Below are 25,424 nucleotides of genomic sequence, written 5' to 3'. Positions count from 1 at the left end.
AATGTCTTGCACTTGTGCAGTCTCCTAGAAACCACACATCACCACTGAAAAATAGATCACTGTTGCATTAGGCACAGGCTATATCACATACCACATGCACTAGCACAGTGTTCCCCAACTGGAAACCAATGGTTTTCTGAGCAAAAATAAATACACATTTGTATTTTTTCAAATGTTCATTGTTGGACATAAAATACTGTAAAAACATCAGGAAATCACCTCCAAATTATTTACTTTTTGGAAATCTTTTCCCAAGTATTCCCACGCATATTAGAGACACTATAGGTGATTGTATACAAATGTAAGCAAGGATTGAAATGATTATGTTTTAGTCAAATATTATATATGTTTGGGATTCTTGCAGTCAAATTGCAGTCTACAAATAATTTGTAATGCTGTACCGGCCTCCTGAGCATCCCCTCAAGAAAAAATCTGTCCCCTGCTGGATCTAGCTGATGATCCCAACAGCAGTTTACCACCCTGCATCCCACTGCTGCTTTGCTTCTGAAGCTAAGCAGGTTTGGTCCTGGATGGGAGACCAGATGCTGCTGGAAGTGGTGTTGGGGGGCCAGTAGGAGGCACCCTTTCCACTGCTCAATAAAATAAAAATCCCAATACCCTGGGGCAGTGATGGGGGCCATTACCCTGTGTAGGGTGCTGTATTTTGGATGGGATGTTAAATGGGTGTCCTGGCTCTCTGTGGTCACTAAAGATCCCATGGCACTTATCAAAAGAGTAGGGGTGTTAACCCTGGTGTCCTGGTTAAATTCCTAATCTGACCCTCATACCATCACCTAATCATCCCCAGTTTACAATTGGCTCATTCATCCTGTAACTGTTCCCCTGTAAATGAGAATGTGTTCTCAGGTAAAATAAACAAATGAAGGTTGATTTGCTAATTAGCAAAACCCTGTAACTATATAACATATTACAATGTGAGAGCAATACTAAATATACTGTTTTTACAGCAACCAATATATTTATCTTAATAGTTCATACTCCATCACAACAATAGGAGGCAGTCAATTTACAATGCAGCAGTCATTTTGTTTGGGTAGGAACCAGGAACCAAATTGGTTTCAGTCTAGTGGTAGTAAAACCATCACATTCGGGCTCCTCGGTGCATTCACGTCATTCGAAACGCTCGTCAATGATAATTATAGTGCATATATTCGGCCATTCGTCTATATGTTCACAAATTAAACATACTGATTTGTTGATCATATGCTGTCTCCAATGCATATTTCAGCGACATGTTCTGCAGTTTCTAACTAGTGGTCCGTCAGTAAACTAACTTCCTGTTTACGTCAAGTCACCACAGCCCTTTCCGTTCCAAGACATTTACGCTCCACTCACTCGCTTTTCCACTTCTCGGTCCACGTGCGGATTTTCTCAAATTTAGCACCAAAAAGACCGCAATACGAGTTTGGATTAAATGGCGTCTTCATTCGAGCAGATGAGAGCCAACGTGGGAAAGCTCTTACGAGGAATTGATAGGTATGCAGACTTGTTTGACAAATACTAGCTTAGCTAGCCCATTCAGTTTGCTTGCTGCTACTACGTAATGCTAGCTACATTTGATTGTTTGACATTATATAGAAAGTTACAGTTAGCTGTTGGGGTCATTAATTAGACATCTCCAACATCTAACGACGTGTTTGTGTCAGATCTTTGTTTTACCCAATGCTACTTGTAAGCTAACGTTAGCTATTTAGGTACACAGGCTTTTACCGGTAAACTGTAACGTTAAGCTAACGGTATTTACCTAACACAACATCATTTGACAGTTGGTTGGTTGTAGCTTGATTGACTCTATGCATATTTTTGCTCAACTTGTTGTAGTTTGTTAGCTGTGTCGGCTATCTGTTGAACACATGCCCTTAATGTTACATTGTTTATGATTTCTTACAGATACAACCCAGAGAACCTTGCAACATTGGAACGCTACGTGGAAACACAAGTTAAAGAGAATGCATACGACCTAGAGGCCAATTTGGCTATCCTCAAATTGTGAGTCACCCTACCTCTGACTGTCTGACTACTATCACATTTGTTAGGCTAGAACAAAATGGTTAACATATGTAGTTCGATTTGTCTGCTGGGTGGCAAGCAGCCCTTGATCATGAATCTCAATTCCATTACACATAAGTAATTGGGTGAAGGCTTTTTCTGTATGGGCAAGTTTTGTTATCAACCCGGCAATCTGAACATTAACACGGTTAGTGTTTCCACAATTCCAAAAGAAAACCAGCTACATCTGCAAGTCACCTTCAGCGTTCAGATGTTTGTAAAATGGCTTTTACGATCTTAAATGACAACCAATGTCATTTGCTAGTCATTGTTCCCAAAATATATTTTTTATCAGTGGAGCTGTGTGGGCTACCGGGTGGACACAACTGATCGCACATCAGCACAACTGCTGATTGGGGCTTTCCGATTGCCATGTACGCCGTACAAAATATTTAAACAGTCAGTGCATTTGGTCATTTTTACATGAACAGTGGTAGACGCTCGGTCTGCCATATGGCTCAGCACATACTACATCATTCACACACACAAACACACAGGGCAGCTCAGAGAAGTCAACTCAGACCGATCCAGCTCCTGAGCTCGATCAGTATCAGATATCGATTTAGAATGGGAAATGAATGTGTTCATGCAACAATTGTTTGTGCGTTGCATCAAAACGCACCAAATCGTTTCAAACTAATAGTATCGTACCTGTATCGGAGCCCATGTCTTTAGATGCGTATTGAATCGTGCTTGTAAGGGAGGGATGCACATCCCTACTATCTAGCATGCTCCGAACATGTATGTAACTAAAGAAGGCCGCCAGAAACGTGTTGTCAATGAAAAATGCTGTCGGCTGCAACTGTGATAAAGACTGTTAAAACGGTGTACAGTAAGTGTATATTTTGCATTTGTGAAATTATTTTGATGTGATATGAAGGTAAAGAGCTTTATGTTTCTAGAACCGTATCGCAATTGAGAAACGTTTCACATTTATATGGAGTGTTTGGCTGACAGAGCCAGTCTACCTCTGAAAATAACATAAGGTACTTGGCCCTTAAGGTGTACATTCTTGGTCTAGCAGAACACCACTCATGGCTATATCAATAACAGAGATGCTGTTCTTGTTCCTATAGGTACCAGTTCAACCCTGCCTACTTCCAGGTCACAGTGACGTCGCAAATTCTGCTCAAGGCCCTGACCAACCTACCACACACAGACTTTACTCTGTGCAAGTGCATGATTGACCAGACACACGTATCCTTTCGGTGCTCTGTATATTCTAGTATAAACCCTGCAACTAGTGCAGTTAGTCCATTTCTGTACTCCCTGTCAACAACAACATTGACAATAATTTGTTCAGAAACAGACAATCATTTAGTCCTGGGCGGTATACCTTATTGAGTGGTTTTGGTGTGGACGTTACTGTCTATTATGTGGCCAGTTGTTTGCTGTGTGTGTGGTGCTTTGCCTTGACTACAGTAAAGCAGCAGGAGGAGCGCCCCATAAGGCAGATCCTGTACCTGGGGAACCTCCTGGAGACCTGCCATTTCCAGTCCTTCTGGGTATGTACACAATACATATCTTGGTCTGTCTCTTTATTTCACCTGCTTTTTGTCCTGCTCATTTCACTCAACTTTCCAGTCATTGTCAGAGAATTTTGGGGATCGTATTCTAATATGAAGGAATGGTTTCAAACAGAACATTGAGGTTAAACATGACTGTACATTGTGGCTCTAACTGGAGATTGACGGCTGTACCAATAGACAACCCCTATCATGACTTGATTATGAAGTGTGACCTCCAGTACTCCAAATGGTATGATTGTATGGTACTCATTCCTTTGTCTGTCACTCAGTCCAGCCTGGAGGAGAACAGGGAATTCATTGATGGCATCACAGGCTTTGAGGACTCAGTGCGCAAGTGTGAGTAGAACATATGGAAATCAAGTTAGTTGCTGACTGTATAATATTGCAATACAAACTTGATAATAGCCTTTCTAACTGCTGCTCTCTCCACAGTTATCTGCCATGTGGTTGGAATCACATACCAGAACATTGAGCATCGACTTCTAGCTGAGATGCTGGGTGACCCCCTTGGTAAAGGCCATTCATTTATGATGTATATCTTTTGGAGAGTGTTGTCCTATTGATTTCCTTTCTTTCAGTGACTCTACAGTGTTAATTATCTGTAAGTCATATCCCACTTCCCCCTGCTCAGTTGACTTCCTGCTCCCCATTCAGACACACAGGTGAAGGTGTGGATGAGCAAGTACGGGTGGACGGAGAATGAGGAAGGGCAGATCTTCATCTTTAACCAGGAGGAGAGTGTCAAGCCCAAGAACATTGTGGAGAAGATTGACTTTGAGAGTGAGTGTTTCCTTGTCTTGTGTCTCAGTTTCTGTCTTGCTTGCTGGTATCCAGTGAAGTGGCTTTTGTCTAGTCTGTAGTCACTTTTAGAACTTCAAAGTTCAACTTCTTCACTCCTGTCAGTGTAGATTTAAGACTTTTCATGGAAAGACAATTTTGTTGACATTCTTTTCTCTTTCCCTTTTTCTCCTGCTCCCCTGCCTTCCTCTCCCTGTTTTCTCTCCTGTATTTTCCTTTGTTTCTGTCCCTCTTCCACAGGTGTATCCAGCATCATGGCCACATCTCAGTGATACCCAGACGCATCTGCACACTCAATGCACAATAAAAAAATCAGCCAGACAGCAGTACATATTCCTCAAACCAACCTTTTACAATAAATGTTAATTATCCATTCAAAATCAGACCCGAAGTGTGCCGATCTTTTCACTGATTACATTGACCTAGTCTGATAACATTAAGTCCATTCCAGGAATTACTGGCCGGTATACTGTTTTTTTGTGATATACTGGTGTTGATACACGGGCCACTGGGTTTTTACTTTACCTTCTATACCGGTATTTTAATGTTTGGTTTGTTAAATGTGATACGCAGTGTGTAACATCCATTTTTTTAGTTTACTTCGCTTACTTGAGTCATCTCTCTCCACTCTCTCTATTCCGCTTTCCACACTGACCTAGCCACGCCACCCTGACACTCAAGGAGCGCATTTGATGTTCCTCAACCACGAGACACTTGTGTTCAGTCTGCATGGTCAACGCAGCACTGTTGATGACAACAATGTAGTTGTCACTTTGCTTCTTAATATAAATCTACTAGCGTTCTATTAGCTTATGTTTCTTACATCTGCAAACAGCTAGTTAGAATTTTTCTTAGCAAGTTCTTAAATCTTGTTAGCTGCTAATCACTAGCTAGCTAATAAATGTACTGAGTAAGAGCAAGCGTAATTAGCTATACAGCCTGATAATACCAGTTATTGTGTAGACCTAAATCAGCATGTTTGTGCAACAGTGTCTTCTAAATTAGAGGTAAATGCAAAGCAAGAATATGTTAGCTACACAAAGTAGCTGCAAAGCTGTCAAGGCAAAGGGTGACTATTGAAAGGAACTCCAATATAAAATACATATTGATTTGTTTAACACTTTTTTGGTTACTACATGATTCCATATGTGTTATTTCATAGTTTTGATATCTTCACTATTATTCTACAATGTAGAAAAGAGTAAAAAATAAAGAAAAACCCTTGAATGAGTAGGTGTTCTAAAACTTTTGACCGGTAGTGTATGTGCAAAAGTACTATCTCACAACTCGATGAAACCTTCACTCTTGTGCAGACATTTAGAAACAAAACATGCCAATTTGAAAAATAAGACTCCAGAGTTTTTTGAGTGAGAATTAAGACTTATGAGTAGTAAGACATGTCTAAAAGCAACAGATATCATGAATAAGAAGGGGCTAGAAGAGTCTTATATGGTGAGCTACCGAGTGGCTAGGACAGGCAAGCCCCATACTATTGTGGAGGACTTAATTCTTCCTGCTGCAGTGGATATGGCTGGTGTCGTATAGTGTGTGGCAGGCTTACAATGATGGCAAAAAACAACAGTTGAGAGTGAGCTGACCCTGGTGCTAGAGGGGGTACGGGACTACAAAAAGTTTGGGAACCACTGGTCTAGGGTTTCTGGGATACTGGTGTTGATGTGAGCCATGACCAGCCTTTCAAAGCACGTCATGGCTGCAGACGCGTGCTACGGGTTGGATGTCATTTAGGCAGGTTACCTTAGTGTTCTTGGGCATAGGGACTATGGTGGTCTGCTTGAAACATGTTGGTATTACAGACTCAGACAGGGAGAGGTTGAAAATGTCAGTGAAGACACTTGCCAGTTGGTCAGCGCATGCTCGCAGCACACGTCCTGGTACTCCGTCTGGCCCTGCGGCCTTGTGAATGTTGACCTGTTTAAAGGTCTTACATCGGCTGCGGAGAGCGTGATCACACAGTTGTCCGGAACAGCTGATGCTCTCATGCATGTTTCAGTGTTACTTGCCTCGAAGCGAGCACAGAAGTAATTTAGCTCCTCTGGTAGGCTTGTGTCACTGGGCAGGTGTTGGCTGTGCTTCCCTTTGTAGTCTGTAATAGTTTGCAAGCCCTACCACATTCAACGAGCGTTGAAGCCGGTGTAGTACAATTCGATCTTAGTCCTGTATTGAATCTTTGCCTGTTTGATGGTTCGTCGGAGGGCATAGCGGGATTTCTCCTTGAAAGCGGCAGCTCTACCCTTTAGCTCAGTGCGTTGCCTGTAATCCATGGCTTCAGGTTGGGGTATGTACGTACAGTCACTGTAGGGATGACGTCATCAATGCACGTATTGATGAAGCCAGTGACTGATGTGTTGTATTCCTCAATGCCATCAGAAGAATCCCGGAACATATTCCAGTCTCTGCTAATAAAATAGTCCTGTAGCTTAGCATCTGCTTCATCTAACTACTTTTTTTTTGACCGAGTCACTGGTGCTTCCTGCTTTAATTTTAGCTTGTAAGCAGGAATCAGGAGGATAGAATTATGGTCAGATTTGCCAACTGGATGGCGAGGGAGAGCTTTGTACACGTCTCTATGTGTGGAGTAAAAGTGGTCTAGTTTTTTTTTTTTTCCCCTCTGGTTGCACATTAACATGCTGGTAGAAATTTGATAAAACCGATTTAAGTGTCCCTGGATTAAAGTCCCCGGCCACTAGGAGCGCCTCTTCTGGATGAGCATTTTCCTGTTTGCTTATGGTGGTATACAGCTCATTGAGTGCAGTCTTAGTGCCAGCATCGGTCTGTGGTGGTATGTGGACAGCTACGAAAAATACAGATAGTGTGGTCTACAGCTCATCATGAGATACACTACCTCAGGCAGGCAAGACCTCAAGACTTATTTAGATATTGTGCACCAGCTGTTGTTTTCAAATCTACATAGACCGCCACCTCTTGTCTTACCAGAGGCCGCTGTTCTATCCTGACGATACAGTGTAAAACCCGGCAGCTGTATGTTGTTCATGTCGTCATTCAGCCACGACTCGGTAAAACATACTGTTTTTATAGAACGGATGGCATTGGGGGTTTACTCACTTGCCTACGAATTCTCAGAAGGCAGCCTGACCTCCGACCCCTTTTTCTCCGTCTTCTCTTCACGCAAATGACAAGGATTTGGGCCTGTTCCTGGGAAAGCAGTATATCCTTTACGTTGGATTCATTGGACTCGTTAAAGGAGAAAGCTTCTACCAGTTTGTGGTGATTTATCGCTGTTCTGATCTCCAGAAGTTATTTCCGGTCATAAGAGAAGGTAGCAGCAACATTATGTACAAAATAAGTTACAAACAACGCTAAAAAAACGAACAAAATAACACAGTTGGTTTGGAGCACGTAAATCGTCAGCCATCCCCTCCGGTACCATTGTGACCTGTGGAATGTTTGCCCTCTCAATGGCTGTGCGAAGTTGCTGTATATTGGTGGGAACTGGAACACGCGGTCTGGTGAGTATGCAGGCCATGGAAGAAGTGGACATTTTTAGCTTCCAAGAATTGTGTACAGATCCTTGCGACATGGAGCAGTGCATTATCATGCTGAAACAAGGTGATGGCGGCAGACGAATGGCACGATAATGGGCCTCGGGATCTCATCACTGTATCTCTGCATTCAAATTGCCATCAATAAAATTTAATTGTGTTTATTGTCTGGAGCTTATGCCTGCCCATATCATAACCCCACCTCCACCATAGGGCACTCTGTTCACAACGTTGACATGAACAAACCGTCAGCATGGCGGCATGGCAATTGCACACTCCCTCAACTTGAGACATCTGTGGCATTGTGTTGTGATAAAACTGCACATTTTAGAGTAGCGGTGTATGGCCCCCAGCACACGGTGCACCTGTGTAATGATCATGCTGTTTAATCAGCTTTTTGATATTCCACACCTGTCAAGTGGATGGATTATCTTGGCAAATGATAAATTATCACTAACAGGGATGTAAATGAATGTGTGTACAACATTTGAGAGAAATAAGCTTTTTGTGCATATGGAACATTTCTGGTAACTTTTATTTCAGCTCATGAAACATGGGACCAACACTTTACATGTTGCGTTTATATTTTTGTTCAATTTATATGACTTGGGTCATGCAACGATTTATGAATCATGAGAGTGCGCATGCAAGCGAGACTTTCGAAGGCTGCACAGGTGAGTTACAGTGCAGTAACGAGGGTGTGGCCAATGGCCATTTTGACAAGGTAAATCGGTTCATGACTACAAAGTCAGAAGACTCTAGAAAAGTTGGTACGGTAACTCCTGGATAATAATTGAAAAGTGGATAGAGCAAGTGTTTTAAAAGTTGAAGGGTTTCTCTGCATGCACACTATTTTAACTGCACAACAAACAGCATATCGGTTTTGTAAGGACATTCAGAAAGAATTGCGACGGTATGAGTGACAGTAATGAAAAGAAGACTCCGGTCGCAGAAATAGGTACAGCAGAGGCAACGACTGAAGATCTCGGAAGCTCGTTTAACTCCAAACGGTGGCTCTCGTCATTTACCGCTGACAAACCTACTCCAGTTCTTCAAAAACATGGTAGCGGCGGTAATTCAATGGATGATGGGTTGTTCGTGGACTACGACTTTCCAATGGGAGATATGATTCTTCAACCCGCCATGGAATGGAGACGCCCAAAGGTAGCGCAGTATGACATTGTTATAACATAAACAAATAAAAAATAATTAATGAAAATACTTAATTTAAATGGAAACCTTTCTCTCTTACAAAATAAGTGTGTATTAATAAAACCATCCGACATACCATGTTATGTATAATTGCAATACACTGTGAGTGTGATATGTTTGCATTGACAACAGGGGTGGACGGGTGTCTCTAATGGACAGTTATTTTCAATGCATGACAAATGCAAGTTTTTAGGGGTGTGTCATATACTTCTCTTTCAGGTCGCATAGACGTGCTAAGAATCATGCATGTACTGACAACCACCATTAAAAAGAAAAAACGCAGATTAGATTTGTGTGGGTAATGTTTGGTATAGAGTTTAGCTTTTGTCACTCAAATGTCAATGAAGTGGTGAGAAACTCGGACATTGGGGCAGTGATCTTCCAGCCTGGCCCTGATCCACTGGGTGGGTATCAAGCTCCAGATTACTGAATCATAGGTGGGTGCTATTAATTATCAGATGGATCAGAAAACCAGCAGGCTCCAGACCTCGTAGGGTAAGAAAGAGTTGAATAGCCCTACCATTGGACAATGCTTTATGAGTTCAGGCCCTGGATTGAAGACTACTGCATTAGGGCAGGACTAGATCATAGTGATTTTAGCCTCAAGGCATAGCCAATTGTCAAGCTGTCATGAGAGCCAAGTCTGGTCGGCTGGTTTTAGTCATAAAGACACAAAGGTCTCCTTACCTACGTCATGTTGTATTTGCTTTGTTTCTCTCCATTGAAGATGGAGTCTTAGGTCAACAATGCCTGTCACCGTGTATCTTTGCACTTTTATTTCAGTTTATTTATCTATGGGGAGGCCTAGTAGTGTTCAGTCAATCATAAATATAAACAAACTGTAAAAAGCAACAGTTGTGAGTGAGGACAGGTGGGTTAAAGTCTCTACACTACTTTAGATCATGTAAACAGGAGTGTGTCCCTGGTATGTTGTTATCCACTTCATCTTACCCAGTAAATGAGACACTCAGCTAAAGGTTTGTTATTAAGAGGCATGTTGTGTCTTGCTTTCTCTTCCCTCTCTCCCAGGATATCTGCCCTTCAGCACAGTTCATAGTGGATGGAGCAACACGTATGGACGTGTGTCAGGGAGTTCTGAGTAAGTAGATCAAATGCCATATGTATGTTGCCCGAAGCAGTGGCTTTCCACCACCTGCCTCCTTACATATTAGGGTGTTGTTCAATCTGCGTCGCAGAAGTTCAGCGTTGCAGCGTGATTGCCTTTAAATGTCAATGTTCCCGCTTTTTAGTGGAGGCTGCGTTCATTGTAAACACTGCATATGTCTGCTCAATCAGAAATTACCTTCAAATGTCTATTGTGGAATCTGTAATGCTTTACAGATTGAATAGAGCCCTTAGTCTTGTTTCCAACCATTGCAGTACCACAATAAGCTGGGGTACGGTTGATCTGTCTGTTTCCTTATTAGCCAAAGTTTTCTCCCATTGATGGCAATGTCGTGTCTTTGGCATCATTAAAGTGAAGACTGTTATTTCATCAAATCAATTCTCTGTAATTATTATTACGTGATTAAACGAATCATGTAAATATAATTAACCAAGGAAAATCTTCAGATTGCAAAGTTTTAATTTTCCATATATAACTCTTCAGATATTTTAATATCTGATCAATTAGTCTTCTAATTAATTAATTATTCTTTACCTCACATTCGTCTCATTTCAAACAATGTAAATTGTTGGTTATCTGCAAGAACCCAGCCTTTACTATGAATCATCCATACATCAATTGTCTTAATCATTTATTTACTAACTAAATAATCACAGAAATGGATAAACAAACAACACAGTAGATATGGTTACAAGGAAATGATAGGGGAGGTTCCCTAGTGGGCTAAGCCGATATAACGGCTTGGTGGACAAAGGGAAGTGGGTGTGGACTGAGAAGGGCGGGAAAGACAAAAATGAGTCACTACACAGTTCATAATTATATTAATTGAAATGCTAATCCTTTGCACAAACGCTCAGTCATTCGGGAATAATTGCAATCACTATATATTTACGCTCAGTGTGTCGTCATGATCTCTGTTGGAATCGTCCGTCTTTCTGTTGGAAAGTTCATCCAAGCGTCTCTTCTGTTCTTGATTAGAATGGATACTTCAGAGTTCCCTTCAAAAATGTTCTTATAGATTAGGTGTTTCGGCAGTTGTCGATCTTCGCATGTCAGGTTGACATCATTTCTACCTGCAGACTAGTCATTAGTATCAAAGATTTGCTCTTATTCTGTCGGGATCGATAGTCTGAGTTTAACCATTTCCACCTGTGTGGCCAATGCTCCACGTGGTATGGTTAGGAATTCAACAACCATTACAACCTTAGCTTATACTGAGGTTTTTTCTACTCACCCTTAGACCCCTCAGCTGACCGAGGTACGCATGGTCTGAAGAGGATTTCTTCAGGTGGGGTTTTTATTCGTAACAGTAGAAAAGGGCTGTCCCATGAGCCAGATCATGCCTGTGCTCATGGGGGCGGGCCAATGACTGAGTTAAACTTTAAAGGGAATACAATTCTCTCACATTAATGGTTTAACATAGCATTACATCATTTCACAAATAGTTTCATCTTTACTCATTTATTTTATACAATAATTAGACGCAAACCTCATAACGGAGGCACCTGTATAAACAGAGTTATGGTAATGTGGCTGTATTGTCTTTCATGAGGTCACAAACATGAAACAAAACGGACCAGGTCGTAGCTGGCTTCTCCACCGACCGTTTACACATTCTCCAAAACATGGATATTGTTTAGTTCTCAAGTTCTGTGATGTAGAAGAAGTTCCTTTGTTCTACTGTGAAACTCTCTCTCTCTCTCTACACTGCATGGCCAGGAGGAGAGAGTCTCCTCAAGGAATTGACAACCTGAGATAACAGAACCTGGGTGTAAGAAAGGAGAGCAAGGGGGATGCCACACTTTATACCCAGAAAGGGCCATGTCATGACAGCAAAGTTCTACCCTAGAGCACAGAATGGCTTTGACATCATTAATGAATTGTATGTCTACTGTACAGTAAACGACAGCTGGTCATCATCAAATTACTAAACATGCTCTCCCTTGACTTACCCAGTGACCCTCTGTCCTCCCCTGCTCTCTGTTGATTAGATGACTGCTGGTTCCTGTCTGCGGTGGCATCCCTCTCCCTGTATCGCCCACTGTTGGAGCGGGTGGTGCCCAATGGGCAGAGCTTCCAGGAGGGTTACAACGGCAGCTTTTACTTCCAGGTCAGCCTCAGGACATTAAACACACCTAATTAGGCTGTACAGTATTTGTCAAGGTTTGTCGAATTTGCACTCCTGTTTATAGGACATATGGGTGAATGACTATTTTAGTTGGAGTTTGTTGATGCCTATCCCTGAGATTAAAATGAAAACCTGTCTGTCTATAGTTCTGGCAGTATGGCGAGTGGGAGAAGGTGAAGGTTGATGACCTGCTGCCTACGCAAAAGGGCAAGCTGATCTACCTGTGCTCCTCAGAGAAAAGAGAGTTCTGGAGTGCTCTGTTGGAGAAGGCCTACGCCAAGTCGGTGTTTGTCTGTCTCTGCGATCTTTGGTGTTCTATGCATGCTGTTTTTTTTCCTGCTATCCTGTCACACACACGTTGTCTTTGTGGATGCAATGATTTGATATTTTACCTCCGAGTTGGTCTAGAACTGCATGTCTACGTCATTCTATCTTGTCAGTGTAATTACCTCCTGCGTGTGGCTTTAGTTGCGTAAGGCCAAAGTGGATAACACCAGGATGTACCAGTGTGTCCACTGCACTATAATGCTGCTCTGGCCTCCAATCTTACCTGTTGTGATTGACCCTCTCTGTCAGGCTGAAGGGAGGCTATCGGGCCCTGAACATGGGCTTCCCCCACGAGGCCATGGTGGACATGACAGGGGGCATAACTGAGGTGCTGACTGTGGCTTCTCTGCCCAAGGACCTGGCAGCCTTCCTCAAGCCCATTCTGGCCAAGGGAGCACTCATCAACTGTGCCAACTGCCAGGTGTGTGTGTGTGTGTGTGTGTGTGTGTGTGTGTGTGTGTGTGTGTGATACTACAGGGGACATAGTGATGAAACATAGGTGCCGAGCTCCATCTTTCTGATGGAATAACCTTTCTACGTGTATTAGGATTCAAACCCACTCCTATAATTGTATCAGTGAGCAGAACCCGGTAATATTAACCTTCTGTTCTACTTTGCTTAGACATTAACATATGTTATGCGTGGGTTCATTTTCCCACAGGGCCCCCTTGAGGAGAGGAATGAGTTTGGAATCCTGTTCAGACATGCCTACTCTGTAACTGGGCTTGAAAATGTAAGACTACCTGCCTCTGTTGTCAAATTCACTCTCTGATTCATGACTGCACACCAAGGCCAAAAGTGTCCTAATGCCACCAGCCAAAACCTGCACACATTCAGTGGAGTTGGGTTTCCTGTGTTTGATAGTCAAATAGGTTTTCAGCTTGGGTGACTCTGTCTCTCTCACTCCTCCACTCCCTCAGGTGAAGACGAAGTATGGGACTGTGGAGCTGGTCCGTGTTCACAACCCCTGGGGAAAGATGGAGTGGGAGGGACCCTGGAGTGACATGAATGGGTTAGCTAGCTATTAACCCATTAATCATACCATTTACATGTGTGTGTTGGGGCAGGTTCCTCACAGTGTGTTTGTCTGTCCACAGGCCTGAGTGGAGTCATGTCCGTGAGGAGGAGCAGAAGCGTCTGGACAGGGTTCAGAAGGAGGACGGGGAGTTCTGGTAAGTGGACCTCTCTTCATAGACTTTCTCTTTGTGTCTATACTTCACCTGTTCACATATATTAATAGCATCTCTCTCTCCTCGCTCAGGATGGCAGTGTCGGACTTCCGTCAGAACTTTGAGTCGATGGAGGTGTGTCACCTGAGTGAGGAGACCCTGAGTGAGCCGGGCGCCACACAGAGGCCATGGAACTGCACGATGCATCATGGGAGCTGGGTTCCACACATCTCCGCCGGGGGCTCTCCCAAAGGGGGTGGGAAAAGTCACAATGCTACTGACACACACACCACAACTATGAAATAAAAATGAATTCAGTCATACATAATCAGCGAAGGAATAGATTGATATCCATGTGTGTGCCTTATTGAAACATACACACGCAGATGATGTACAATACTAAATATGTATCTGTCCAGGCTGGTTCTGGCAGAACCCTCAGTTCCACTTGACCCTGCTGGAGGAGGACGATGACCCCAGTGACCCTGAACTGACCTGTTCCTTCCTAGTGGCCCTCATGCAGAAGCACCAGAGACTCAGAGGAGTCCACCTGGGCATCGGCCTGGATATCTACAAGGTACACCAGCACATGACTGTATGCAGACATACACACACAACAGGAAATACAGCCAGAGTAGATTTAAATGAGCCTCACTAAATATGAGAGAAAAAAGAAGGGAGGAAGAAGTCAGGGAATATTTGAGTGTGGCATCATTTTTCTCAGTGTGGAAATGTGTGTGTATGTACCCTACCGTATCCACCCCTCTCTTCCCAGGCTGCCTCAGAGTGCTCTTACCTGTCCTCTTTGGACCTGAGCTTGCGCCGCCCACTCATCAGCACCCAGGGTTACGCCCAGCGAACGGAGGTGGTGATTCGTGGTCGCCTGGCGCCCGGCCATTATGTCATCATCCCCTCCACCGCGGATACCAATCAGCAGGGAGAGTTCATCCTGCGGGTTTTGACAGAAAAGGGCAACAATGCGACGTGAGTGGACCAGTCCATGACTGGATGTTGGAGGCAGAGATACCTATGATAATTGTTAGTTTCACGGCTCTCAGTCAAGAAAAGGCTCTCTAAATTACACTGAGTTTACAACATTTTAAGAACACCTGCTCTTTCCATGACAGACTGACCAGGTGAATCCAGGTGAAAGCTATGATCCTTATTGATGCCACCTGTTAAATCCACAGTCGGTGTGGAGGAACTGTTTCCTTGAGATAATTTAGTCATGGATTGTGTATGTGTGTCATTCAGAGGGTGAATGAGCAAGAGTAAAGATGTTAAATGCCTTTCAATGGGGTATGGTGGTAGGTGCCAGGCACTCCGGTTTGAGTGTGTCAAGAACTGTCTCAAGACTGGTCCACCACCCAAAGGACATTCAGCCAACTTGACCTTGGGAAGCATTGAAGTCAACTTGGGCCAGCATCCCTGTGGAACACTTTGGACACCTTGTAGAGTCCATGCCCCGACAAATTGAGGCTGTTCTGAGGACCAAAGGGGATGTGACTCAATATTAGGAAAGTTTTCCTAATGCTTTATACACTCGGTGTGTATGTTTATCCACCAATTAAAAGGTCTGTTTTTCAAGTTAAATCGTATGATTCTGTATTTTCTTTGTGTTTGCAGGCCAGCTGAGAAGCCCGGCACTGAAGTAAACTCCCCCACACAGGTAGAGGTCATTGCATTGATGTCCAAAGTATCCACAATCCAACACCTCCTGTTTCCATTAGTATGAGTTTTCATGATATGACTAAATGGATCATCCTGTGTGTTCCACTGTAGATCTCCCTCTTGCAGCCCTCCTTTCCACACCTGTCGGCTCTGCCCTCTCCTGAGGCCACACGACAGCTCTTTAAAAAGCACCGCAACAAGGTGAGAACACATGTAGTAGGTTCCATGTGAACTGTTCCATTCTAGCCTAAGATGTGCAATATTTACTTTCAAAACTTTTTTTCTAACCTCCCAACAGAAAGGAGAGTGTCGACCTTTGGAGCTTCTCAACCTGCTTACCGAGGCCATAAAAGGCGGAGGTAAGGGTTTGGCTCCAAAAATGGGCCGCTATCGTCCCTCAAAAATGGGAGCTAAGACACACCTTTGATTACCATGTACACACTTCCCCTTTACAGCAGCTTGTTATAATGGCATCTGTCAACCAGTAGCCATTGCTTTGCCAACATGCACCTGGAAAATTCTGGAAAACTGTACGAATCTCTCTACTGATTTAGCAGTCTTCCATAAGCCATAACTACAGCGGGAACATTCAGGAAGTAGTGATGTCACTGCAGGAGGAAGTCTTAACTGTTCCAAACTGACGGTTTGTCTGTGTGGCTTCCTGCTCTTTTCCTGGGCTGTGGCCTGCAGTGCTGGGGGGGAGCGAGAAGAAGCTGGTCCTGGAGCACTGCAAGAGCTTTGTGGTCCTCACGGATGTATCCTTTCTCCTGGAGAAAAAAATACATGTATGGCTGAACCAGTCTGCATCGAGTCTCAACATGGCTGTATGGTCAGTAGTTTATATAGATCAATAAACATGTTAATATAGGTTAAATATATAACAGATTCTGGTGTAGCGGTCTAAGCTCACATATACCCCCTGGTCATAGGGGTTCGAGCCTCGGCTAGGCCGACTGTTTGAAGATCATAGCCCTTTTTTTGGGGAGCTATGTAATGTGGAACGTTACACACTTGCCATGTATGTACATAGACATACAAAGGTAGGGTAACTTGTCCACCATGACCTCACTTGGTCTGCTGATCTACCAAGACCTTAATTATGCCATGCATTTTTGATGGGCAGTTTCCTTGACTGCAGTGTCAACTCAGAGTCGGGGGTTAGCTCAGCTGGACTGGCAGGGGTTCCAGGCACTGTGGGACAAGATCAGGAAATGGACAGTAAGGTCTAAACCATACGAAGCCATCTGTCAGTGGAAGGTTTACAGTTTCAATCATTCTGTTCTTTCAATATGATAAGATTGGGCGGTAGTATGATTGGCTAAAGCATGCTTTGTCTTTGTAGTCTAATTATGATTGGCTAAAGGACATATAATAGGGATCGGTGACTTCTCTGATTCAATCATGTGACTGAGCTGATTCAATAATCATACGACCCCTTCGATGCATGCGAAGTGATTTGAGTTATATTTGTCTGAAAATATTATTCAGTCATGCTGGTCTTGATCTTCCACTTAACAGGATATATTCTTGACGTTTGATAAGAACAAATCCCAGTTGCTGGAGTACCCTGAAGTCTCACCTGCCTTGAAAGCTGCAGGTAGAACACACTTATGATATAATGACAAGCTTCCATTGGTGCCTTTTAGGGGGCGCCAAAATGCCACTCTTCATGTTCAGTCCCTATTGGTCCACATGAACTTTATACCAACAGAATTGAAACTGGTTATGTGGTTGAACATGAGTTGATATGTATGATATGTTGATATGTATTCGTTTGGTCTAGGCATGGGGGTGGATGACTTCATCCTGGAGCTGATCGGCCTGCGCTACACAGAGCCAGACATGACAGTCAGTTACCCCGGTTTCCTATACCTGCTGATGAAACTGGACAGCATGATTCGTAAGGGAGGGCATGGGTGTGGTCCAACAAGGACTGAAAATAGGAATTTAGGAAGACTGATTGATGTGGGATTTTAAATGGTTGAAGATGTGTTACTGACAAGAAAGTGCACTTAGAATAAACTAATAATCATACAAGAGAAATGTGTTTTTGTATGTAAGGATATTTGGTCTAATTCATCATGTTTGCGCCATTCACAGATAAATTTCAAGCCTATGACATTGTGGGAATGGGGACCATATCAGTTAGCTACAGACAGGTAAGAGCATACAGGACAGATGATCCAAACCTACTCTTTTTCTCACAGCCTAGTAAACATGCAGAATACGGCAGACTTAACATGAATGAAAAGGCCGCTTTTGCATGTGATCACATATGTATAATGGCTTGGATAGCCATTTTAATTAAATATTGATTTATTGACTCACCCTTTTTCTGATTTGTAGTGGCTCCACATGACGATGTACAACTGACCCGCTCTCACTGGTTTTCATCCCCTCCGCCGGCTCAACTGGTTTTTGGTGCAGCATTGTTTTAAATGAAAAGTTACAGATCTATTTTGCAATAAAGACTTTCAATTATTTGTGCCGAACATCAGATTTTAGCAACTAAGTGCATGCTGTAATTCTGTTTCACTTTCTGTTGACTTCTTTTCAGCGGGGAATGTTTTGAAAAATGTATGTTCTGCTGAGAGACTTTAGTGTGTGTAAATATCCGCTTCAAATGTGGGATGATCTTGTTTTCTGAATAGTGAAAAAAAAGCACATACCAGAACCAGGGGTACTGTGGCAAACGTTCAAGCAATTTCCTATTGTGCCATTATTACACGAGTGTTAAATAAGTCAGACTGATTTCAGAAGCTAAAAATGTAGCTTGAAGTACAGCTGCTAATTTTGTACTCAACACACACACACCCCAGACGTATTAAACAATCTAAAATAACTGGAATTAGGATCAGTAAACATTGATATCAAAGGAGAACAGGTGTAGTTGCACACCTTTGAATGAATTGTCCTTTCCCCTATGTACTAGCTTCACCTGCAACAGGCTTTTTGAAAAAGGAGATGCCAAATCTAGGTCTGTCATTACATTTAAATATAATTAATTAGAAAATGGATATGACAGTTTGATGTGTAATAATTTAACCTTGACATTGTACACACCACAATGATTCCTTATAGTAATGGGGGATGGAGTCCAATGCCCATGGGATTTCTGTATATCAGAAAACGATTAGGAATGTGGCACAATGTGGCAGTCATGAAAACATTAGAGGGCTAGGGGGGCCTGCGATGATTCATATGGTATATCAGGCCTCGCTGATGATAATTGGCATGGACACACAGTTGGAGCGTGACCTACTTCATGTAGTGTCTGGTCATGTCAGCCAGATCCAGCATATCAAATTTGAATGGTAAATATAAGCCACTTTACACACGACAAGCTTTCAAACAAAATTATAGGCCCAAGGGAATTTCATACGGTTTTGGTTTCGATGCACCTGCATGTAGGACTATTGATTTGGGCACCAGTGAGGTGGCATAGGCTCTCCATGAAGGGACAACAAAAATCTGAGGTGGGTAACAACACCAATGGGCTCACTGGCTAAATGATTCATGGTGTAGCATGTCCTCATTAATATTACATAAAATGGGTGGTCTTGTTATAGGCTCTGTCTGATTCGTGTCTTGCAAGAAGAAGCATTGTAGAATGTTGTAGATAGAAATGCCACGAATAAAGCTCATGCAATTCCATATTTTACATGTAAGAGAGGCATGTTTGTTCAACATAGTGTATTTCTATCTGAACGTTCCAAAAGGTTGCATCCTGAAAGTGTCCCTGTGCAGAGTCATATATTTAGACGAATATATACCCCTGTGTAGTGTGTAGCTTGTGTTTAAAGTAACTGTCCAGATTTCTATGAGTGAAATAGTTTCCTTTCAATAGTTTTTGTTATTAAGCATGTTAAAAAGCAGCTTTTCTGTGTTGGAATGGAGTGGGCGTACCCCAACAGAATGAGATACAACTGGAGATACAAGTTTGAGGTGGGGTTTTTGAAGTGTTTTTCTCCAATTTATGCTTTGGCCACATATTAGTTTTAAATGAGTCAACAACATTATTTGGATATGAGTTAACATAATATTAACTTTTGAAAGGGACATTTTCACTGGACAGTTACTTTAATATTCTATGGATATTATAGAAGTAGTAGTTATCAGAACTATTCTAGTATTGCGCTCAAAATGTTACAGTTCGTAAATCTGTCTATACTGGCTACAAATCCATTTGTGCATTTTTAAAAAATTGATTTCAACATTGTATCGTTTCAAGGGGCCAGGATAAATTGCATCTAAATGTTGATACAATGTTTCAATTATATATTTAGCAACATGCAAAGACTTCAATCTGCAATGATTTAGGTTACTTTACAAAGACATTCGGCTACATATCAGGCATAATACTTTTTAGAACATTACTTTTAGTAGGCTATAGTCTACTACTAAATAATGTGCTCTCAGCCTTTTGGGGGGAAGGATCTCAACAGCTCATGAATAATAAGCAGACGACTGAATATTCATGAGCTATTTGGGCCTGGCAACCTACTCTAGTTTTGTAGGAGCGGCTATTTGCTTTCGACCACACCATTCTCTCCTCGGGTGGAGATTAAGCATTCTTTTAGCCAGTATTGGCAGTGTATAGACCGGATATTCCTGACGGAACGTTGAAAGCAAAGAGTTTCCGCAACTGGGTCACATTCCCTATTTCTCGTTCGAGAGTCTTAGATATACCGGTAGGTTATTAGCTATCTGACTATGGTAGATTATCACGCTTCTAATAGTCAAGCATCGTCTGGAGGACCAGCCGTTTACATGGACCCAAGAGAACAAGAAAATGACTGGGACCGGGACCTGCTGCTGGACCCGGCCTGGGAGAAACAGCAAAGAAAGGTAAAATGGAAGGGAGAGGTCGGGGACTGAATTTGGGCCCTGATTGCCTAGCCGCTGCATCTATAAAACAACACGATTTTATACCGAGTCAATGTAACGAACTTTCCTTTGTCCATATGGTATATGTCAAACAAGACATGGGCTAATAAACTCTTTCCACATGCGTCATTACGACAGCAACCTGTATTTTCTCAATCGACCGAGGACAGCGATAGTTTTTTTATTGGAATGAAACATTGTACTCTATCTAGTTCTGCCGCTTATGTTAGCCTGGTTTATTTTCCAGTCGATATTTCTGCCATTTTTCAAGATGGCCATAGGCATAATTTCGATGTGAGTCAAAAAATAGTATAAGAAATTGTGTCCTGAAAGTGTTAAAATATGTTCTGGGTCGAAGCAGATAAAACATTGCTGTGCCCTCTTGTTTTTTTTGGAATCTACTTTCTGTCGCAGTTGAAAATAAAATATTTCCAGCTGAAAATATTTTAAAGGTTTTTAGACTCGTCTTAATCCTTTTAATGCTCGCGCGCTTGTAACTATGATCAAACCTTGGAAATGTGGAGTGAGGATCATTCGAGGCAATGTTGCTTAACAGTCTGGAATGATTGAGGGTCTGTCGAGCTACACCTCGTTGTGAAAATGATTTGCCTTTTTAGTGGAGTGACGTCACCCGGAGTATTATATTACTGCCCATCATTACTCAGCGTTTTAACTCACCACATTATTCATTCAAATAATTGATTTAGCCTAACCATGCGTTCAGCTTTACACTCTCTGGATGTCGATCCTCTAAATAGGTTTCCCTATAAAGGAAGGGAGACCAACGTTTCCTCACAGGAAGAAAAATACTCAATGATGAACAAATGACTCAGATGGCCTACAAACGCAGGCAATAGGGGCTTCTTTCCTAAAAAAATAACACCAGTTACTGAAGGATGTATAGCTTTTATAGATCATTGGGGAGGCGTGACATTCATAGCCAGGACATTTATTACAGAAAAGTCGGAGGGGGAACCATGGGCAAATTCCTGTGGCGTTTTCACCGTTGCTGTGCCAGTTATTGCATGAAGTTAATACATGCCTCCCACCAGTGATTCTGTACTTATTGTAGCCTATGTATTTAGGCCTGCTGTATGTATGTGGAAATCAGACTCCAAGTGGACATCCAACATGCCACTGTGTTATTCTACCTAAAGGGTTTTTTTCAACACCAAAATGTCATCCTGCTCAGTCTAGTCCAGTTTAATACACTGGTTAAAATGTAATACACTTCAGAGAGCTCCATTTCAGCTTGAGAAACATGTAATTAAGTCCAACCTAATGCCAAAAATCAGCCACACGCCAAGACATGTTGTAATACCCCAAATTTTGTTGGAGGCCATTCTTTCTGTTTTAATTTCAATACTAGCAGGGCAATGTTGGAATCGGTGTCCATGCAAATGTATCGGGATGTCAGTTAGTCAACCTACTTCAAAGCAAAGGACATTCAGCCACCAAATATGTGCAAAGGGTAAAAGCCACCCCAAACTCAACCACTGTCAGCCTGATGTGATGGCCAAACTTTTTCGTACACTGTTTGGATATGGTCTCGTCTCACATTCAGTTTAACATATATTTAAGATCAGTGGGAATTTTTACTGCTCCTCATTTCCCTATATACACTGCACTATCAAAGTACCTGTCTGTTTGCATTACCATGATTGTTAACAGTCTGTTCCAACTCAGCCCCACCAAGAGAAATGCTCTTTCTCTCCTGACCAGACTCACCCATACCACAGTGCCCTTGCATAGATTACTACACAGCCAAGGTTGGCAGTGTTCTAAGTTTCTTCCATTCTCTCCCATTTCCCCAAGCTATTCATTTGACTGGCAGACTCGGTCAGTTCAGGGCTGGCTGCTTTGGTTTCTCACAAGTGGCCAGGGTGTTTTTAAGGAATTGGGGCACTAAGCGCTGGACTAGTGGGAGTGGCTGATTTTATGTCCATGTTAAAAGAAACCGGTTGTTTCTCCTTTGTCGAGTGTGTGTTTGTGTGACTGGGGCTGATGAAGGGATAAGCAGGGAAGACTCAACTGTGAGTGTGGATATTCCTATCTCCGCCCATAGAGAAACTACACCTGAGTTTCTATTGTTTTATCTGCATGAAGGCCTTCTAGCTGACCACTTTTTTTTGTAGTTATATACTCAGGCCTCTGGGTGTCAAGTGGTCCCTGCCTGATCTCACGTCAGTGTTTGACCTGTCATCAGCCTGAGAGCAGTATTGCTGACCCTGGTCTGAAATCAGCTGAATGTAAAATGACCAGGTGGCGAGGGGACAGAGCAGAATGGAATGTAACCGTTCTCCCATCCTCCCTCTTCTCTCTTTCTCCCACAGCAAGAGCATGCAGGGGGAAACATTCCATTTGTGGCCCATTATAGCTGGGGGGGGGTTCTGTGTTTTTTTAACGTGTCAGGGAAGTTGTGTGGCCACATATTGAGGGCTTGGCAAGGGGTGTCGTCCTACCATCTTTGGGTGCTCCCGTTTTTGAAATGGTTGGGGTTTGGGGGCTATTTGTGTTTTTCTGTGTCAGCCATTCTCTCTGGTCTGTTTCTCCTCCCCTCCCCTGTTTATGGGGCTACATTTTAGGGGAGTGAGGAGAGGTTCATAATGCCTTCACATGCTAGAAGCCATAGATGGGGTCTTTTGAAATTGAGTCGCAACACACACGCTATGATGGTGTGGCTCATGTTATTGACTTGTACTTCTTGTGTAGCCTCCTTATCAGTAGTACTAAAACTCTGTTTCTGTTGGGAGATTGTCTTCTGAGCTGGTGCCAACATGCCACTGTTCGGCTATAGATATCAACCCCCAAATCTCATTTAGGATTGTTTAGAGCCAGGAGTCAAATATCTGCAATGTGCAGCTCTCCTACTCGAGTCTGTGGTTTCTGTCTGTACATGTGAGACAGTGTTTGTATACACCAACTTGAAGCACTGCTTGTTTGCGTGTAGGTATGTCTGTGCTTATTGGACCAGGCCCTGTGCTTTTGGGGGCTTGTAGGCAATTGGGAGAAAGGAATGTGTGTTTGGGTGTGGTGGTGTGGTCTGTGAAGAAGGGGATGGCTGCATTATTATGGGGAGTGGGAGGGGGCTTTAGGAGAGAAGTTATTTCTTCCACATAGCAGAGTAATGACTGTGGGGTTTCGCCATGGGTTGGTGATAAACACTGTTCCATTTAAATAAACAAAGTTCCCTCTCCTGTTGCATGTTCTGGCAATGTAGCCAGTCAACACTAGTAGATTGGTTTGTGCCAAGTAATTGCATGACCATTTTTTTTTTTTTGGTCCCTTTTTTGTTGTTGTCAGTCAGCAAAGGTGTGATGTGTGTCTGGCATATGTCTATTCTGATAAAAGCCTCACCGAGGCCTCTATGCAGGGAGTATTTTTGGCAGTGGTGGACCAGTCATTATTTAGTCTGTACCCGTGAGAAAGCCAAGCTTAGTGACACAGGGGAGCCAGACCACAGTGCTGCTCAGCAGGGCTTTTAGCAGGCCTAGAGCATAAGACTATCTGCTGCTATTAAAAGCACCACTACTGCAATCCACTGTCTAATCATGGCCTTGTCTGAGACTCTAATTCAATTGTAATGTAAATAGATACCGATCTAGGCATTTTATTTGTATGTATTCTAATGCAGGAGTGGGCTAAGTTAGCTTGCAGGCTATATAACCCATACATACTATGACAGGGGCAGGCAACCCTGTTCCTGGAGTGCCACAGGCACCACACCTGACCAACTGAGCTAATTGGTCAGTTCAGTGATTGCCTAAATTATTCACACCTGGTCTTTCAGGTCGGTTAAATCAAAACATGAAGTGCCTGTACCACTCCAGGACCTGGGTTGCCTAGCCCTGCACTATGAGATGCTTTTAACCTGAACTACAGAAAACGATCTTGCTTTAGTGAGAAATGGCAGTCGCCAACAGTGGCTTTTAGTCACCAGTGCGTTTGTCTAGCTAACTCTACCACAACACTCATTGTGTCCTCAGCTTGACTAAAGTCAAACACTTGAAATACCATCATCTAGTGCAGCCTGCCAGGTTTGACTTGATAGCATTTGTATCTCTGTCAATTTACCCATGTTACTGGTCTTGCCAAGTGGCACCACCACTGCAGCAGTAGATGTCCCCAATCTGTGCTGGAAGTTAACCCTGGCCTGAACCCTACACATCTGTCCCATAAATCCACCGAAACCCCTTCAGGAAAGACTGTCTGGATAAAAGGCTGGTTCTGAGATTTCATATCATATCCAGTCAGTGTCAGGCCACAGGGAGACTCTGTTACTGGGAGCAGATGTGCAGAGAGACTACTTTGTACTTTACATTAAGATGTTGCTTCAGAGACACGTGCTGTGTATTTGTATGAGTCAACTGTTACAGGAAGCTGAATGCTTTCATCTCTGCTATTGGAAAGGCTCCGCCACAGTTTAGCCTTGACATTTTGGCTGGTAGAATGCCTACTACAGCTACGCAGTCCACCTGATTTCACAATGAACCAGAGACCAGTTACTTTTTAAAGGTGATCTTTGACTGGGTCATCACTCCTGGGGCATGCTATCAATGGACGGCTCTATCCAAAGTGCCACATTAGTGAAATAGTTCATGCAGTTACAGTCCACTGCTATACCATTTGGTAAAGATCTGCCTTGGGCCACGCCCTTTTAAAGTTGACTCGCAATTGAAATGTTTCTACCACTGACTCCATCCTCCCACTGACTTGTCATTGAGTTTTTAATGTATCTAGTGTTTGTTTAACCGCAGGACTTGGTGTCTGAGCTGCATCAAACTCTGGTAGCACGCTGCCCCCTGACATGATCTCACCCTTATCCCAGCTGGAGGAGAGGCAGCTGGATCAGGGGACTTAATAAGAACATGGCTCTGGTGGAAGGGCTAAGGAGGATCAGGAAGGCATGGCCAGAGACACACCGTATCGGTTAATCCTTTTGGTCAGTGGCTTTCCATAGCTGTGGAGAACACTGCTCAAGGGTAA

At 42.9% G+C, this 25,424-nt stretch overlaps 3 protein-coding genes across 14 annotated transcripts in view; all 3 read left to right on the top strand.

The window, feature by feature from the left end:
- The first annotated feature begins 1,317 nt into the window (after window positions 1-1,317).
- Window positions 1,318-4,773, top strand: if3c (Eukaryotic translation initiation factor 3 subunit 12). The gene is given in 8 exon segments (NM_001160658.1): window positions 1,318-1,497; window positions 1,912-2,010; window positions 3,147-3,267; window positions 3,498-3,575; window positions 3,869-3,935; window positions 4,032-4,109; window positions 4,254-4,379; window positions 4,638-4,773. Coding segments are annotated over 8 exon segments (663 nt in total). The 5' UTR covers window positions 1,318-1,435; the 3' UTR covers window positions 4,670-4,773.
- A 3,802-nt stretch (window positions 4,774-8,575) lies between these two features.
- zgc:85932 (CysPc and EFh_PEF_CAPN13_14 domain-containing protein) lies at window positions 8,576-19,212 on the top strand. Of its 4 annotated transcripts, none has more exons than XM_021582182.2 (20): window positions 8,576-9,082; window positions 10,160-10,229; window positions 12,248-12,366; window positions 12,531-12,664; window positions 12,961-13,132; window positions 13,373-13,444; window positions 13,632-13,723; window positions 13,809-13,883; window positions 13,973-14,136; window positions 14,300-14,457; window positions 14,656-14,864; window positions 15,507-15,549; window positions 15,663-15,752; window positions 15,850-15,910; window positions 16,242-16,306; window positions 16,701-16,808; window positions 17,070-17,148; window positions 17,335-17,451; window positions 17,652-17,710; window positions 17,898-19,212. In XM_021582182.2, exons 1-20 carry the CDS (start codon window positions 8,834-8,836, stop codon window positions 17,922-17,924), a joined length of 2,163 nt encoding a protein of 720 aa, XP_021437857.1. In that variant the 5' UTR covers window positions 8,576-8,833; the 3' UTR covers window positions 17,925-19,212. The 4 variants fall into 4 exon arrangements, 2 of the variants coding, with proteins under 2 accessions (XP_021437857.1, XP_021437858.1); XM_021582183.2 differs by having other exon boundaries at window positions 8,578-9,082; window positions 16,701-16,769; XR_002470507.2 differs by lacking the exon at window positions 16,701-16,808 and having other exon boundaries at window positions 16,242-16,380.
- Window positions 19,213-20,044: 832 nt separating this feature from the next.
- Window positions 20,045-25,424, top strand: part of LOC110503707 (alpha-actinin-4) — a 48,726-nt gene continuing 43,346 nt past the window's right edge. For 5 of the 9 annotated variants that reach the window (XM_036961895.1, XM_036961896.1, XM_036961900.1 and 2 more), the window contains exon 1: window positions 20,046-20,399. In XM_036961895.1, the coding sequence (XP_036817790.1) occupies window positions 20,265-20,399 (135 nt within the window). In that variant the 5' untranslated portion in view covers window positions 20,046-20,264. Of the gene's footprint in view, window positions 20,400-25,424 lie in introns of all 9 variants that reach the window. The other 4 variants (XM_036961893.1, XM_036961892.1, XM_036961898.1 and 1 more) reach the window with 2 other exon arrangements.

The sequence above is a fragment of the Oncorhynchus mykiss genome, chromosome 24 (assembly GCF_013265735.2).
Source record: "Oncorhynchus mykiss isolate Arlee chromosome 24, USDA_OmykA_1.1, whole genome shotgun sequence".
Classification (NCBI taxonomy): Eukaryota; Metazoa; Chordata; class Actinopteri; order Salmoniformes; family Salmonidae; genus Oncorhynchus; species Oncorhynchus mykiss.
This window is presented reverse-complemented; position numbering and strand designations above follow the sequence as displayed.

Bases quoted from the DNA above. Each gene is read 5' to 3' on its own strand.
- zgc:85932 (XM_021582182.2), top strand. From the start codon at position 8,834: ATGAGTGACAGTAATGAAAAGAAGACTCCGGTCGCAGAAATAGGTACA. The intron at 12,665-12,960 runs GTCGGTGTTTGT...CCTCTCTGTCAG, and splicing joins TTGGAGAAGGCCTACGCCAA to GCTGAAGGGAGGCTATCGGG. The intron at 15,753-15,849 runs GTGAGAACACAT...ACCTCCCAACAG, and splicing joins TTAAAAAGCACCGCAACAAG to AAAGGAGAGTGTCGACCTTT.